This window comes from Accipiter gentilis, chromosome 3, assembly GCF_929443795.1.
Source record: "Accipiter gentilis chromosome 3, bAccGen1.1, whole genome shotgun sequence".
In the NCBI taxonomy this organism is placed as follows: Eukaryota; Metazoa; Chordata; class Aves; order Accipitriformes; family Accipitridae; genus Astur; species Astur gentilis.
Window position 1 is genome coordinate 17772331 of NC_064882.1, and position 17557 is coordinate 17789887.

Sequence of the window (17557 nt, forward strand, 5' to 3'; positions counted from 1 at the left end):
TGCACCCCGGCGCTGTCCCTAGGCCGAGGACAGGAATGTGCTCCCCGAGGAGCAGTTAACAGCCTAGTAAACAGGACCCCGAACGCCAGTAAAACGGGAGATGCTTGGAGGCAGGCTCAAGGAGGCACCCGAGAATCACTAAGGAAAAAAATAATATGAGGAAAGATGCGGTCCCAAGTCAGGGCTGTTTACGTTGCACGGTGAACTGAAGCTATGGAAGTGTCGGCGGAGAGAGGGTTGCGAGAGCCAGGAGGAGGACGATACTCTGTGCGAAGTAATTGCTCGTGTTTTGCAGATACACAGCTCAATTTTGAAAAATTATACAAAGTGGAAATAGAAGGTGTAATAAACTGTTTTAATTCGGTATTCATAAGATACACTTTAGTATATAAAAATTCTTCTCGTATACAAAATAACATACGCATGTGAGTAGAAAACATGCTGAAACACCAGCATCCATATGCTACATCACGGAAACTGATCATTCACTCCAGTACCATGAAAATGACCAAAATATTCAATGGTTAAGTGCAAATAAACCTCTGTGCTGAGTGACATCATCTCCCCAGTGAAGAATTTCTTTGCAACACTTGTCAGGTACTGGTTTCCATGTGTTCTCTGCCTTGGCAGTTTGTTACATCTGCTCTCACAGGCTGTTTAAAAACCCGCGTAGTCGTGGTTGTGGTCATCCTGCATAACTGCCCCCTCTAACACACAAGGGATTCCAATAACCCACTATAAGGACGACAGAACCGTAACCAAGAACATTAATTTTTTGCAAATTCTCTTCTACTGTCACTCTAGACAGATTGCCTTCCATGATCTTCCCAGTTTAGGGATAAACAAGGAGTTTTCATCAATGAATGAAAACACTTTGGTGCAGAAGAGAGAATGCAGAGAATGGGCCTGTTTATCCCCACTGCTGAGCATGAGTCATTCCTCCACCGGAGCTTTCTCCACCGGTTTTTTGTGCTTGCAGTTATAAAGCAGTGGCTCGTTTTAATTATCAACAGGGAAGCACAGAAAGACAATACACAATTTGCCTCCCTCTGAAGTGATTCAAAGAAAAAAGACTAGGAAAAAAATATGCTTAAATATTAGACAAGGCATGAAATACAGTAGTTCAAATGATTCCCTGCACCCTCCTTTCACTACACAGTTTTCACGTACATGTATTTGGGCTCACTGCAAAACAGCAAGTGTTTTATGCCTAAGATATAATTATAAAACAGAAAAGAGCCAATTAGCATCTCTTCAGTTTGCATTAAGGTCTTCAGTAAACCTTTTTTTAGCTTGTATGATATGCAGAGACTTTACATTTCCCCACATAAATCAGTAACACGGATGAGATTATCATTAAGATTATGAGCTTTTAAGCTAGAATTAAAGCAAGTGTGTGGTCTTACCTTGGCTTTAATACACTGTAAATCTCTTATTCCCTTATAGAAAACCGTTTCCTCGTTTGCACTAAAGATAATTTAAAAGAAATATTCTAAAAAACAAATGGTATAAATGCTTTTCGATGCTTTGGGTAGGAGCTAAAGTTTTTCTGATAGAACTCATGACACAAAACAGCAGCCAGTGCCTGGTTAAAAAGAACATACATCACTACACACCACCACGTCACGTTGTGAAATCCAAGCGTGATGGCCATAGATACATATATGAGGAGCTCTGCAAAATAATGAGGGCATGAAACTCTCTCAAACCAGTCTCCAAAAGGCACACTGTGGCTCAGACTTACGACCTTCCCTGCAAGCAAAGAGGAAGAAATTAGTTGAGAACAACAGGCATTAAACAAACTTTTCTCTTCTACGCACTACAGAACAACTTGCTCCTTAAAGTTATCATCATCATTCACCTCCATCTGATCTGGCAGCTTTGCACTTCTTAATGAAATAAGATGCCAACTCTGGCTGTTTGCGCAAATACAGAGTAAGGAAACCTATTTTTAGCCCACATGGAGACAGAAATGAGGTCCCCGAGGAGTACCACAAGTCCTAAGCATTAGCATCTGCCTGTCCTTAGGATACTAGCAGCTAGACCTTCATTTTAAGTTCTGTAAAACTATATATACAGACACAGACACACACACACCCCCTATTCAGCCACCAGATCTCTTTTCCAAACAGCCTCATTTAATCTACTGAAAGTCTCATAGAGAGCGCCATACTACAGGAACTGAAAAATATTCATGTTTTAAGGTATTAGAAGCTACAGAGCCTATTGAAACAACCAGGAAAAAATTACCTAAGGAAATGGTTGGCAGAAATGAAACATCTTACCTGATTTACTTTTTCTAAGATTAGCTAGAATGACAAGACATCTGTGTTGGTGAAGAGAGGCCCAAATGTACATCGTAACTCCTACAATGTGATACCAGCAGATATGCACAGAAAGCTCCTTACCTGAATGAAATATGTTTCATTAATGTATGGCCAGGAAATACCTTCCCAAGCATCTTCCCAAAACATTGTATACCTTTTTAAATGTTACTGTCTTACAAAATTCTAGTAGTGAGCCTCTAATCCCTTGAAAGATGCTTTTAAATCCTGCATCATTTAAATGCTTGGCTGGTAGTTCATTTCCCTTAACCACTCTCTACTAAAAATATCTAGTTTTTAATCCAGTAGCTTGAGGTACAGCATCATGTACAACTGATACATAATTGATAGTCTAAGACCTCAATATTCAACATTGTTTGTAATTCTTATCATCCTAATTAAAGATGTTGTCATGGCTCAAGTCAACATACAAGTACATCGTTGTTTGTCTTCTTCACAGTGAGTGAGATACATACACCTACAAACATACCTACACCCCCAACAGTGCGAACCATTTAGGCCTTCAAAAGAAATGTTAACTGTATTAAGGATGATTTCCAATGTACAAGCCAATACACCATCTCCAAGAATCTACAAGATGTGAAAAGTAGAAGACAGGTTCAGAAAGAAAAAGGCCTTGTCTACATGTAGGAGATCTGAAGGTTCTTTTAAAAAACCACTGGATTAAACTAGAGCTGATGTGGTTGGAAGTGGTTAAAAACTTCACTGAAGTTACATACTTGGTAATGACCACCTTACAAAAATTAGTCATGGGGGAAGTGCTACAATCAGCTCATGGCTCATCCGTGCAGGGGAACAGCAGCTCAGTTGTGAGACTCAGTGGAATGTGTTGGCAGAAAGAAGTCATATAATTCAAATTTCTGCTGTATTAATGGAGACATTACAGTACCGAGGGAAAGAAAAGACTGACAGACGGAAAGCAGGGCAGTGGTGAGTTCCTAATGGAAAACAAAGGAGGTGGCCAAGACAGCCTTGCAGACTTGCCTTACAGGAAAGCTTACAACAACAACAAAAAAAAACAAACTCCAGTTTGAGAACTGAAGTTGCATAGTGGCATTTGAGAACTGCTACCTATTACTGTCCTTCATAAAGCATATCTCAATGCAAAACTGATTGGTAACAATCCTGAAAGCATCTATGTGAGATGTCTTTCAGGAGGTAACAGTGATGGTTAACATGAAACTGCGTGTGTCTGTGTGTGTGTATAATGCTGGCTGATTATGTGATATACGGAAACATAGTTACTTTGAACTATGCCAGTAAGTATTTTTACGTCTCATCAATTAACACACTTCTCATACAAGCAGCCCTCTGAAACCATTTGCCATGATGGAAACAAATGGGAGCAAAACTGCATCTTTGGTAATAACTAAGCAGGCACTTACCATTCCTGACCTTAGTAGGCACTTGACATAGCACAGTTGAGCCAACAGCGACGTAGTAACCAAGTCCAAAGCAGTACTGCACGATGTGGATGACACCATTGGAAAACACACTGGTCCACAGGCATTCTGCAAGTCTTCGACAGCTATGCAACCAAAGCAGCAGGAGAACCAGGAGTACAGAAAAGTGCTCACTATCTGCTTGCAGATAAAAAAATAGCAGCTTTGAGACAGAGGGGAACAGTTTAACCCCAACAGTGCTTCAAAAAGGCTATTTTTCCCCTCCCCACAGCAAAATTTTACCTTCATTTTAAATTAACTGAGCACTAGGGAGAGTATTTGTACATGTGAGACACTGCTGACCTCAGCAAGATTACTTCTGGAAGGTGCTAACAGCCCCTTCTGCTAAAAGCACTGCTGAAAGCCATCACATCCATAAATTAGAATGATTTCTACCTTGAATAATGACAAAGGGACTTGGTATTCCAGGAAAGTCACTTGAAGCCTAGTTTAAAAGCAGCTGATGAAGTAGCACTTGAAGCATACAAATTCAGCACAGGATGGTAGTGCAGCTTTCTAATATTTGTATGGCTGCATCATAATATCTGGAATACTTGCCCGTGTCCTCACTCTGAGAATCTCTGCCAAGAGAGTGGTGCACATGCCGAATCCATGATGGGAGCGATCCTCCAAGGAACTCGGCTTGGAAAAGCCTGATCAGCAGAAAGCCGTTCCAGAGCACAGAAACCACATAAAAGTGAGTAAACCACCTGTGGGAACAAAAAGGGGTCTTAGTTAATGTTCTCATCATTCCTTAATTGGAAATGTACCTGCAGTACGTGCTTGCCTGATGGTGAGTACATTCCCTTTTGGTCCCCACATCAATAAGTGGTACCAAGCAGGAATAACCCTAACACCTTCTTCCCCCAGCAAAATGCTGCCTGGAATAACCTCTAACTGAGCTTATCTCACTAACCATAGCTGCACTAAAGAGAAGAAAGCGTGAACTACACACCGCAAAGGTATTCCTCAATGCTCACAACTAATCATGATGTGCACAACTTCTTCTTCATAATTTACACCACTGAAAGCACATCCAAATTAATTTTCTGGGCATTTCCAGGCTGTTGCGCCTAGCAGCGCTCCCACTTTCCTCAGTTCTAGTGGATGCATTACATGATGTATTAAAGTTCATAAATGACAAATGCAGATGGTAAAAGGCACCCAGAAGTAATTACTTAGCAGTACACTAAAACATCTTGTCCCTCTGCAAATTCAAGGCCTGCAACAATCATATAGGAAAAAACACAGGAGAGTCCACCAATACCACTGGGTGATTACAAGGCAAAACCACACGGGTTTTTTGAAGAAAACAAAGAAACCCCCAACCCCATAATGCACTTACAAAAGCATATTATGTATTACTGAAATGCAAGACATTACAGTCAAGACGGATAACTGCATAGAGTTAAACAGCCTATGATATCCAGCTCCAACTAAGTGATCCAGTATTTCCATTTGCTTTTAAAACTGAAAGTCCCTCTGGCTAGGAATAAAAATCAGGACCTCTGGAAACACCTGCAAAGAGATGAAATATGTACCTCCAGAATATGCTGCTGGCTTCATCTTGACAATGTGACTATTGGTACAAAACTAGAATACAACTGTATAGTCAGAGAAGACTGTATTTCTCTGGAACATGCAAACTTTTCTTTTGGGGGAGTGTAGGGGTACAACACCCTTACTTAGTGAAACCAAATAAAGTGACTCCTTCCCAAAGCAGCTCAGGTATCTCTCAACAGGAATACAGAGGCCAAGTCAGAATCACAGAGGTAGCAAGCATCCCTGCACACTCCATAGCACCTTGCCCATTAGCAGTTGGTAGCCACTTCAGATAACTTCTCCTCCTTGGTTCCATCTCCTACCAGAGGCAGCAACATTCACTCTGCTGATTTGCAACAGCAGAAACAAAATTTATTCCCTCTTCCTCATTTTCTGCTTAGAAGACAAACAGAACTTGTATATTGATAAAAACTCAATGCCACCTCCAAGTTTCAAGTTCTTTCCCTGCTGTCCTGTTACTCAGTGGACTGCTGTCTCATCACTCGCTAGAGAACTTTCTCCACACGTGTTGCTTTTTGCTACTGGCACACAAACAAGCCCTGCCAGCTTAGCACAGACATGTCCTGCGAGCCTTCAGCAATCCCAGTTACGCTGGGGATGTGTCTGACCTACAGAGCGATCCAGCACTGCAGTAAGTACATGTGTCATCCCTCAAGGAGAGGAGTGTTCACTATTTGTCAAACCAACCCAAAATGAATCATAACATTTGACAAGATGGAATGGCAAAGTTAAAAACTAAGCCCAGGCTAGTGAAAGTACAATAACTGTTTGGAAACAAGACACAGATGAATGGAAACACAAAATGCCTCAACAGCTACCTTCGGGATGTTCTCTATTCTTTCAGCTAGCAGCGTTATGGGTTCCCTACTCAAGCAACAGAATTGCTCTGTAGACGTTGAGGGCTTGAGACCAATTTTCTGAAAAAGCCACATCTTCAGACACCATCTTCCCTAAGAAAGGGTGGTGGGAAACTTCTGTTGGAGAAAGGTCAACTCAGACGAGAAACTACCTTAAGAATGTGGCACTTTGCAGTACGCTGCAATGAAGATAAAGCCTTTACGAGCCCTTATTTTTGCTGAGGGTAGTGCAGAGCTTAAACACATCCCTGGGTATTTTCTGTAACCAGAAGCCTAATAACCAAGTCACTACATTACAGCCTTTCCATGAATAACATGCTGAGTCACAAACCTTTTTTTTAACATTTGGTTTGAAAGCTATGTATATAAAATGTGTCAGTGATAACAAGATCACTGCATTAGGGGCGATCGGATCTTTGGGTTAAGTAGCCTCCCAGTCTTGTCCTGCCGGCCTTGCAAGATGCTGTGGCGCCTACGTTCATGTCAAAGGCTAGTTCTAGTTGTGAATCTCAGCCAGTCAAAAACGATGAAATCCCAGTAACGTATAGACAGCTGTAAATGGCGGGGGTTTTCCCCTTTCATCCTATTAAACATCCATTAAGAGACGTGTTTGGATAACCCAGCGGTTCCTTTGCCTTATTAGCGACTGCTCGTGCAGGGTCCGGACTGTTACGTTAACATGCTGCTAGTAGTATCCTAAGTCCCATTTTAAAGAAGGAGGAAGGCGATGACTCGGCATCGGTTTAAGACAGTAAACCCGCAGCATATTTGCACAGTCACAGTTACCCTCAGGAATCCATATTCCCAGGTCCCCGACCCGAGCCTTGCAGGAAGGTTTGTTTCGCTGATACCGCACGGGACTGGGATTCAAGGGATTCGGCTTTTGCTCCCATTTGGAACACACGGACTCCGCACGATCGCCGCCTCTGTGCTCCTCGGTTCCCCACCCGTGAGAAGAGAGCAACGCTTCCGCAGAAAGCCCGAGCCCGACTCCATCAAAACACGCGACGCCACTTGCGCTGGCCGTTGGTTTTCCCACATCTGCCCCTGAGGTAACGGCAACGCGTCCACAGCTCCTTCCTGCCGTGCCGCCGGGCCCTAAGGCGGCCAGCAGTGGCGGCAGGCGCCCGCCCCGCAGCGGGGAGCGCAGCCCTCCAAGCCGCCCCCTCACCTCTTGGGCACCTGGAGGAGGCGCAGCCAGCCCGGGCGCTGCCCGCAGCCGCGCTTCGTCTTCCCGTAGCGAACGAGATCCTGGAGGAGGCCGGAGACGACGCCGGCCCGCCGCAGCCGCGGCACCAGCGCCAGCGCCGCCAGGAAGGCGGCGGCCAGCAGGGACCAGGCGGCGGCCAGCACCGCCGGCATGGCCCCGGGCACGGCCCCGCTCCCGGGCACGGCCCCGCTCCCTGCACCGGCCCCGGGCACGGCCCCGGCCGCCCTCCGCGGCGCTGGGCGGAGCGGGCCGCGGCCGGGGCCTGGCGGCGGCGGCGGCGGCGCTTCCGCTTCCTCTGCCCGCTCTCGGGAAAAGCGGGGCTCGGCCGAGGCGGTGGGCGGGTGGGTCCTGGCGGGTCCCGGAGCCGCCGTGGCTGCGCTCTGCCCCTGCAGCTGGCGCCCGAAATAGCGGGGTGGGGGAAATCTCGATTTATAACCTTACCTCGTGCCGCCTGGGGCGTTTGCTCTGAGCTCCGTCATCTCTTTTCGCTTAGATTCGGGGGCGGGGGGGAAGCTGCCGCAGGTTTAACGAGGCTGGGGAGCAACGAACCCGCTCGTTAGGCCGTGGTCTCCTCCAGTAACCGGGAACAACCTCCCTGCAGCTGCCTGCCGTCGCGCCGAGTTCCCCTTTCGGGGCTCATCTCCAGGGCATGCTTACCCGTCACAGCCACCTCCTCCGTGTTCCCTGCATGTGGGGTCCCGTAGTCAGAATCTTATTCTAGTAATACCGGGTTTGCCATTACACGAGAGGAGAGGCTTTCTTTGCCTTTCTTCTGCCCTGGGAAATCAAGAAGCCACACCGGCTTGGCATCAAAGGCAGAGGGTTCCCTCTGACCCCCAGTGAAAAACGTCCTGCTGCATCCCTCTTGCGTGCATGCAGGGATGCGGGTCGAGCCTTCCCCTCGTAAGAGAAACCGGGATGTTTCTTGGCAAGGGTTCAGGTGTTGGTTTATCTGACCAAATATCTCTTGAGTCGATTATCTGACTCGCTGCCTCCAAGGAGATAGTGAAAGATACTTCAAACTCTTCATAGTATCTATAAGAAAAGTAATGATGTTTAGTGTGGGCGTACTTATGCTAGTACTTATCAATGCTTTAGAGTAAAATAAGATTTTATGTCGGGATCCCCAGGAAAAAATAGTTGGACTGTATTTCCGAGTCTTTAAATACAGAACAACCTACTTTTGTTAGTCTTTAGTGCTACTTCAAACCATCGTGAAATCAACACATTAAGAGAATAAGGCAATGGCTACCACCTTGCAGCTCACTGAGATTCAGGCCTGAAGCACCCACAGGGTTTTGACTTCAGGAGGAAATTCTGTTGATACCTATGCGCTTCTGGTGTGGCTGCCTTTATAGTGCTGCCTCCCGAGGTATCTTTAAAGGTATTGATGACCTTTTCCCATATGGGATTGAATTATGTCATAAGCACTTTAATTGCATCCCTACCAGCTACCAAACCCATATAGTATGGGTGTAGATCAGGCTTGACTGAAAGAAAATTTTTAAATTTTACCAATGTGCTTTCCTAAACAGAGGTATAAACCCTCCCTAAATTATTTCAACATGTATGACTGTGTCAATCCATCCTATTGGTGAATCCTGCAAAGCAGCACATGCTCAGCTGAAGTACTCATGACATCAATAATATTGCTTTGGGAAAAAATCATTGGAGTTCACATTTCCTGCTAAAACGTGTTGGTAGCTCTCCAGTAATATATATATTATATCTGGGTTATAATAGATATTTTAAAAGTCACTGTAATTTATGTCAAGGTTCAGAGCTCAGTCTAATTCTCTTGTCAATTCAGTATAATCGAATCCTAAATGTGGTTCGGGGATTTGCTGGCTAATTGTTTGGGGTAATCAGCAGGAGACAAAGATATCCAGCAGGTGGGTAGACATTTTGGGGAGCGGGAGGGAGAAGCAGGTGATGTGCAGGTAATCCCACAGCCGGTGAGGGCAGGGGGAAGGCGAGCATGCCTGGGCAGCGCTGGGGAGGAGGGAGGGATGCTGCTATCGCTGCTCCCCAGCCTCACACCCCGGGGAGCTCAGGCAGCAGCCGCTCTGCCGTGGCTGCCCTTGTCCCGGGGAGCGCGCGGGCAGGTGCTTATTTCTGCATCCCACGCGGCCACGTTTCGAAAGTGCTGCTGTGGTGACTGGTTTAGGCAGAGCAGGCTGTGAGTAAGCAGGGAGCAGCCACGTCTGCTTTGCAAGCAGCGATGGCACGGGAACCCTCTGTGAGAGCCTGCGGGTCACGGCAGCGATACGCTTCTGCAGGTCCTGACTCGAGGCACCGTGTCCTCTTGTGCTGAACATTCCCTACAGCTGGAGGTTGTCCATTCTTGCAGCATGTCTCTGAAGCACAGCAGACGTACCTCTTTTCAGCCTCAGCTGAAAAAGAGAGTCTGAAACACGAAGAAGACGCACTGCAGCCTTATCTCTGCAAGGTGTGTCCTTCTTTGGCTTTCACAAGATAGATAAGGCAAGGGGGAGCAACTGTCTGGCCCATAAAGAGGGTCCTTGCTTTGTCTGAACAGCAAACTTTTAAAACTTAAAATAGCGTTGCTCAGCAATTTTGGTGGGCAGTTGTCCTGGGATAGGGTTAATTTTCGCAAGAGACTGGGAGGGGGCACAGCCAGGATAGCTGACCTGAACTAGCCAAGGGGATATTCAATACCGTATCACATCATGCTCAGTGTATAAACTGGGGAGCTGGCCAGGGGGAAGACGGATTGTAGCTCACGAATGGGCTGAGCATGGGGTTCCAGGTGGTGAGCAACTGCGCTGTGCATCACTCGCTTTATCTATTTTTAGTATTATTGTTGTTATTATTTCTTCTCTCCTTGAGTTGTTGCTCCTGTTAAACTGTCCTTATCTCAACCCATGAAGTTTTACCTTTTTCTTCCGATTCTCTTCCACCAGGGTGGGGAGGAGTAAGGAAGCAACTGCGTGGTGCTTTGTTGCTGGCTGGGCTTAAACCATGACAGTGCAGATGCCATTTTCATGAAATCATGGTCTGAAGACTCCTGGCTGGGTGTATGGCATGGCCCTGCAGCATGCCAAGCAGGTCCTTGGCTTCCACTGCACCCAAGTTATATTTTTCTGTGCAGTTTGAGCTTTGTGGGGTGTTTGTAAAGGGAAGGATAAGGAATGTGGCCGTTATGGTGCCCATGAGACAGTGGAGGCCAGAGGACCTACAGGCGTGCTGCTGCGGGATGGAGCTGATGAACGACAGCAGGACTCCAGCACGACAGTCACACGCACCCAGACAGACACAGCGCATTGTGCCATGGTCCTCTTTAGGGTGACAGGTACCCAACTTTTTGGCACTTCAGTCATCTCCTAAATTTAACTAACCTGGAGCTCTCATGGAGGTCAGTGAACTAGCAAATGTTTAATATCAAATACTCTTCCATCAATTAACCTTTATTTAAGGAATAGAGAACAGGAATCCTCTATGTGTGGGTCTGTAGTGCACGGTAGGATCGAGGCACTAATTCTACGTGGCACCCTGTGTCACCAGCCATGACGTATTGACTGCAATGTTACTAGCAGCAAAGCCAGGCAAAGAGGGATTAGTGGGCATGAGCCAAGACTTGCTCTGCACTCTACCAAGATATATAGGTGGGCAGGGAGAGAAATTAGTCTGAGGAAAACTACAGCTGTAACAGACAGAACAGGTCCCTTTTAATATCTTATTCCTTGGCTCCAGCACTACTACTACGTGGGGTTTCCTGTGGGGCAAGTAAGAGCCACAGCACGAATGCCGTGCCTGCAGATCTACCCATGGCAGCGACCGACCACGTGCAGCAGCTTAAGCATGAGGAAAGCACTGTGGTCCGCAATGTTTTGGTGAACGCTTGCTCAAAAATTGCTTCAACCCACTATGAAAGAGCTGCAGTCTACCCATCAGCAACATCCCCCCAAGGTTCATAGTGTCCCTGCAAGTTATCATCACTGCTGTAGTTACCACAGTGAACCGTAGGTTACAGGTGGCAGATTTAATGGTGAGAGAAAGACAATGACTTGTATTTAGGCACCAATCCTTCCTTTGCTTGTGGATGCTGGTTCTTTTCCCGCTATAACGCAGAACAGTTTTAAGTTACACGGGCAGATGCTAGACTTCGGGGGGGTCATTCGGAAAAGCTGGTGATCAGCAGAGGGCTATGAAATTGCATCCCCGAGGCTTTCTTGGCCGCACAGTTGGTGCTTCCTGGAGGCCCAAGGCACCCCTCACCCCCTGCCAGCTGGCTCCAGCCACGGCCGGTGCTACAGCAGCGCAGGGAAGCAGGATCCGACCTCCAGATGTGGTCAGTTTGTCAGCTGTTTCCTCAGAGTTCAGATAATTGGAGGAAGAAGGGAAGGAATACAGCTGTGAGGCTGGGAAATGGAGAGGAATTAGCAGTTGGTCATCTTAAATATACCTTCTGTATTTATATGTGCAAGTTGTATTGAGGAGAAGATGTAAGTTGTATGCTGCTACTTCTCATAATTGTGTATATTTTTGCACAGCAGTAAGAGCCCTTCTCTCTAGGAATTTTTTTCCCCAGCGCCGTACATCCGTGGCACATTCTATCACCCATGTGCGGTAATGGTTTTCCCACTTTTTAGGCGAATAGGTCCCTCTAGGTGGCACCCGCACTCTTCGGTTCACCCGAAGCCCGCCCGCCTGCCCTACGCCGGGCTCCGGCTCCTGCTGCTCGGGAGGGCCCCGGAGGTCCCCGGGCATCCTTCGGGCATCCTTCGGGCATCCTTCGGGCATCCTTATGGCATCCTTCGGGCATCCTTCGGGCATCCTTATGGCATCCTTCGGGTATCCTTCGGGTATCCTTCCACCAGCAGCGCTGCGGGGCTCTCGCCTCACAGTCCCTCCTGGCCTTAGCTGTTTGAAACAGTTGATATACCCATAGCATTTTTAGGCTTTGTAATTTGACAATTGCAAACGTTTGCGGTTGCGTGTTAGCTCTTCCTGGCAAATATTTGCACTTCAGCTCTGTGACGCTTATTCTAGTTCAACTTACCTAACTTTACCCATCTGAAAATTAGATATCTAGCTGAAACTAGTTAAGTGGGTTTCTAATATAATGGATAGAGACAGGTACTTCTGGAGTGCCAGTTTTTTTCTTCCTAAACACACACATCTCAACTGTTGAGCTGAATTGTCCTCCCTGGTGAAGATCCTCCTGACGGAAAGACAATCTTAAAGTATCCAGAATAAAAATGGGTATAGTTATTTCCGCTCCTGAGTCTAGAGTTTGTTCGATGAGTGTCATGCAAAGATGCTTTCAATGAGAGAAAAAAAGCAAATTTTCACAAAGCCATGGGCCATGCAAGAGAGTTATCTGTAAATGTAACTGCTTCATGTTTCCTGCCTGTCACAGGAGACCTGCCTGGACAGTTTGTAGGCTGCTGTGAAACACCACTCATAACAAAACTTGTTCTCCAAGGAGAATGGAGAGAGAGCCTAAAAAGATGCTGTGCAAAATGTGGGAAGGAAGGTCAAGGCTTCGCTGAACCATATAGAAAATGCTGGGGAGAACAGACAAGTGCTCAGATTTATGTATCACAAAGCTGGACTTGTGTGGGACACTGTGGACCATAATGACTGATAGTGCTTTGTGAAAAGCCTGTAGGGGTGGGAGAGCAAAGGTCCGCTTCAGAGATTTCCAACTCAGACCATCATATTATTCAAAGGAATTTGTCTGCATGAGGGACAAAAATCAGCGTCATTCACTGGCCAGCCCACAGCAGATTTCACTGCAACTCCAGATTTAATAGACTTACCCACTGATTTTATGTAGTGATTTCGGTTTATTTTTTTAATTTATAAGGGAGAATAGGGAAATTATTCAGTTACTCAGATACCTTTTTCTGGTTGCTTTGTTCAGATTTGGTTTTCCAACAAAGATTTTAATTTCCTAACGAAGGCCCCAAAGCTTTGTGAGTAAATGGCTACAGGTGGGTATCTTGGTAGTATGTGTGAGACAGGATTCAATGTGAATTTAGCACAGGGACAACCTTGAAAGTACAAATAGAGGCCACGGTCCTTCAGACCTTTATGAACGTGCTTAAAGCCAATATTGGTGAAGACCCTAGAAATCTAGATACTCAGTTATGGGACATGATAATCTATGTTAATTAAGTCAGTTGGTACCAGCAGGTCTAGAGACTTTAATTATTAAAACATTCTTTGAGTTGGCTAATTAGCATAATGGGGTAACGTCACACACTTCTGTGATTTATGGGAAAATAAACCAAGAAAGCCAACAGATTGCTTCATTTTGAAGGTTAAAACACTCGCCTGTGCTCTACTGGTTTTAATCATTGGAAGATAATACCGAGATATTGGGGCCAAGAAAACATAAATCACAGAGCACAAAAAAAGAATGCTTAGAGATGTGAGAAACTTGCACTGAAACGCACTTCCCACCATTCAAGGATCAGTCTGTGCCCTTGGCTTTCAAAGTAGAAACTGTGAGTGTTTCCACTAGCTGACAGAAAGCAGGAATTACGCTCTGATAAGATGAGAGCTCCTGTGTAGGATTGGTGCCATGCTCCTAGGATAAACGCTGTTGTTTGCATAGCTCGTAATGCATAATTCATACACATGAATCCATAGACTTCAAGGTGTTAATTCTATGTCTCTTAGAGCTATGATACTAAGATACATGATTTATTCATTATTCAGCTATATTATTTGCTGAGTTTTCACTGATCACAGCTAGCAAGTATCTTGCCAACATGGTTGACTTGGAATCTGAGACAGTTTGGAGTTTCACCCTGGGAATAAAAGTGGCTTTATTCCAGCTTGTATTGATTATGGGCTGGTCATGTGCTGTGAAGGCTAAGTCTGGGCAAGTTGTTGTTTGCTGTATGAACCTGCATTTGGATTTTTAAAAACTATCTTTATCTAAGGAATTTTGTAAGGGAGAAAACTAACTAAAGCTCATAATTATCACTTCAATCATTTTGATTTGCAGAATAGTTTAATGAAAAATAAATACGCCTTTACTTAAGATTATAGGTAAGTTATGGTTAAAATGAGAGCAGGGAGGATGGCTTAAAATTCTCAGGGATGAATCATCAATACTTTCTTTGTCAAAGGGCACCAATCCATGATACAACCCCAGGGCTTGGCAGGAGCAGAATTCAGACCCTTAATAGTAGCAAATAATTGTCTGACTGTACCAAAATCCTCAAAGGACATACTCACCTGTCTCTGTCTTCTGTATATTGTTTTATGTTATTTTAGAAATATGCGAGAACATATTTGCTTGCAAAAATGGTCAAGGGTTTCTTGGGACAGACAGACAGACTGCATTCAGACACAGGTTCAAAAGTAAAGGTTTCTCCTTGAGACTCCTGTTGAAACTTTCAGTATCAAATTCCAGGGTTGAGAGCTTAGGGGCACCGACTGCCTACCAGAGGAGAAAGACCAATGCGGATAAAAGCCATGGAGGGCAGTTAGTTTTAACAGAGCTATCAGCTGAGGAGGGAAAGCTCTAAGTAGACTTGGTAGACAATGAGAAAGGTAATAGCAACACTCACAGCTCACAGTTGGGAAGGGTCAAAATTTCCTCGAGGAAACAAAGACTGTTTGTACGCTGCTTTATGCACTTGATGGAAATGGATGGCATTAGTGGCCCTTTCCTACACCCTCCGGGACTGTGAACAGAAAGTATTTTAAGGCTGGTACCTGTTTCATAAGAATCAGCTGGGAAAGAAGGGCGTTTGGGACACAGCTGCAGTTCTCTGGGGCTGTAGAAGTTGTTCCAGGAGGATGAAAGTTGCTTCAAAGCTATTTGAAGAGAAATACTTCGTCTATACCACATCTTGTGGGCCACTCTGTGGCTCCTTTCCATTTTGAGGTTGCTTTTCATTCAGAGGGCCAGCCTGAAAGCATGGCCTGTGTGTGGTCAAACTCTAGAGCAGCCGAGCTGTAATGTGCGTGAGCACAACCAGCAGCTTATTTGACTTATACAGCCTGGAGAAGCTCTACAGTGGCTGTTGTAAGGAGCCTACAGATGGTCTGTAGAGGTCATGGACAGCACAGTTTGGGCAGTTGCTCTTCTACTGCTCATTAGCTGAGGGAGTCATTCACAGCACCAAGGACTGAAAACTACATTTTATTTTTTTTTCTAAAATGTGTTATAGAATAATCTTGGCTATGAAGTTGCTCTTTGTTATGTAGAACTTGTGTTCTAACTCTGAGATTTCATCTACCATGCAGAAAAAAGGGGAAAAAAAGGCCTCATGCTTTGGTGTTCCTAGAGGCAGGTTCAAGATGTGACTGTGGATCTGGTCACATCTCAGCTATCTATATGGGCCCGCTGGGAAAGAAGAGACTCCCCGTTTTGTACAACAATGTTGTGAACATAGAGAATTGTGAATGCAAATGAGTTTGTTTTAGATACCCAATCTATACATGAAATCCTGTATTTGAAGAACACTGCCCACATTTATCGTGGGCTATGAGAATGCTATTACTGAGTAGCAGAAGCACCTTCTCAACTAGGCATCATCCAGAGTGGGTACCTCTCCCTTGGTATGGGAGGCTAAAGAAAGTGCCTGTGTTCCAGAGATACTTCCTGCTTCAACAAGGCAAATGCTAGGTTTGAAGATGCTGGGATATTGCCCTGTTCCAGAATGCAGATGTGTATTTTTTTCCGTATGTTATCAGTGTTCTGCTGAGTTGTGCCGTAACATGAAGACATAGGCTTAATTCATGTATCTGCTTATACTTACCGGTGATCCTGCCTTGGGAAAGATACAGCAGCTCAATGAACCCTTATTGTCCATGACCTGTGACTAGAAAGAAATTCAGGTTTTCAACTACTAAGTACAGTTAACAGCTGTAAAAACAGCTGTAGAAAATCATTTGTGTTGCTAAACTTAAACATGTCACAGGGGAAATGAAGTCTATTTATGAATATTCAAATTTTTTTCCATTTATCCTTATGGTATAAATATCATTCTGGCAAATTAACTCTTCCTGATTAACTCAGCGCAGTAGCAGAAAGATAATTTGACATATTTATTTTCTTATTAATACAAGTATTCACACATTGCTATAAAGGGCAGAAAAGGTGATAGCACAGATAGCATGTAAGGTCTGTGCTAATAGGATATGGTTTCTGCTTCAAACTGCTAAGTTCTCTTAGCAGGACTTGTTCCTAAATATGTCTGAGCTCAAGCTTTCAGTCTGATGTTGGAAATTAGACAAACTAGTGCTGGCTTTGCAGTATTTCCAAGTGTGATTTTATTCAAAGGAAATTAATTTTATTGGTAGCTTTTGGTTACAAATCCCAGTCTAGTTCTGAATGAAACCGTGAGTGCGAAGGGAGTCAGCTCCACTTTAGCTCACACATCTTCTTTTATTCTGGCAAACCCTTACTTTGCTGTGTACTTCTTCCCTTGCTGGCATACGCTTAATTTTGTATACTTCTTTTTGCCAGCTGTTTCATTAATTTTTATCTTGGCTTGCTTTTCTAATTGATTTTTTGTAGTAACAGATTTTTAAAGGAAATTTTTTTCCCCGGTGTGCTTCCTGACAGAAAATCTCTGGTAAATATTTATCAAGAAAGTGTTATATTAATAATTTTCTCAATAAATATTTATTAGAGGCTTAACACTACAAACCCCAGTAGAATTGTGATAAATATTGACTATGGCCGAGAAAGCAGCAGTCCCTGAAGAGCACTGCATGCTGCAAGCATGCTCAGATGCAGCTAATCAGTGATAAATACCTGGTGATTTTTAGGTAGGACAGCTGAGCTTTCCTTACCTACAAGATCTGTCATATGCATGGTGGTGCAGGATTATCTCCTGAGCTGGGGACACAGAATTAAGACACAAATCTTTTAAAATGGCAGCAGCCAAACCAGGGGAGTTGGGGGCTTACAGTGGTTTTAAAGCACTTTTAAAAATACACTGCACCTTCTCCCAGTGGAAATAGTCTTCTCGATTTGATAGACACGTGAGAAGCCAGAAAGGCTTCTTGTGATACAGCTAGGTGAGTGTGCTAGTACCCACTTCATTCGCATCTGTGTGCACGGCTGGGTAAAATAATTATTAAAAAAAAAAAAAGTCTGGAAGTGATAAAAGCAAATAAAAGGTCATTGGAGAGTTAATTACTTGT

The 17557-nt window shown here is 44.7% G+C and overlaps 1 protein-coding gene across 3 annotated transcripts; it reads right to left on the reverse strand.

Annotated features, from left to right (window-relative positions):
- Positions 1-336: 336 nt before the first annotated feature.
- Positions 337-7600, reverse strand: SRD5A3 (steroid 5 alpha-reductase 3). 3 transcript variants are annotated; one of them, XM_049831831.1, is made up of 5 exons: positions 7379-7600; positions 4346-4497; positions 3731-3925; positions 2286-2408; positions 337-1752 (listed from the first exon to the last, which is right to left on the reverse strand). In XM_049831831.1, exons 1-5 carry the CDS (start codon positions 7567-7569, stop codon positions 1493-1495), a joined length of 921 nt encoding a protein of 306 aa, XP_049687788.1. In that variant the 5' UTR covers positions 7570-7600; the 3' UTR covers positions 337-1492. The 3 variants fall into 3 exon arrangements, with proteins under 3 accessions (XP_049687788.1, XP_049687808.1, XP_049687797.1); XM_049831851.1 differs by lacking the exon at positions 7379-7600 and adding an exon at positions 6539-7358; XM_049831840.1 differs by lacking the exon at positions 2286-2408.
- Between the last annotated feature and the right edge of the window lie 9957 nt (positions 7601-17557).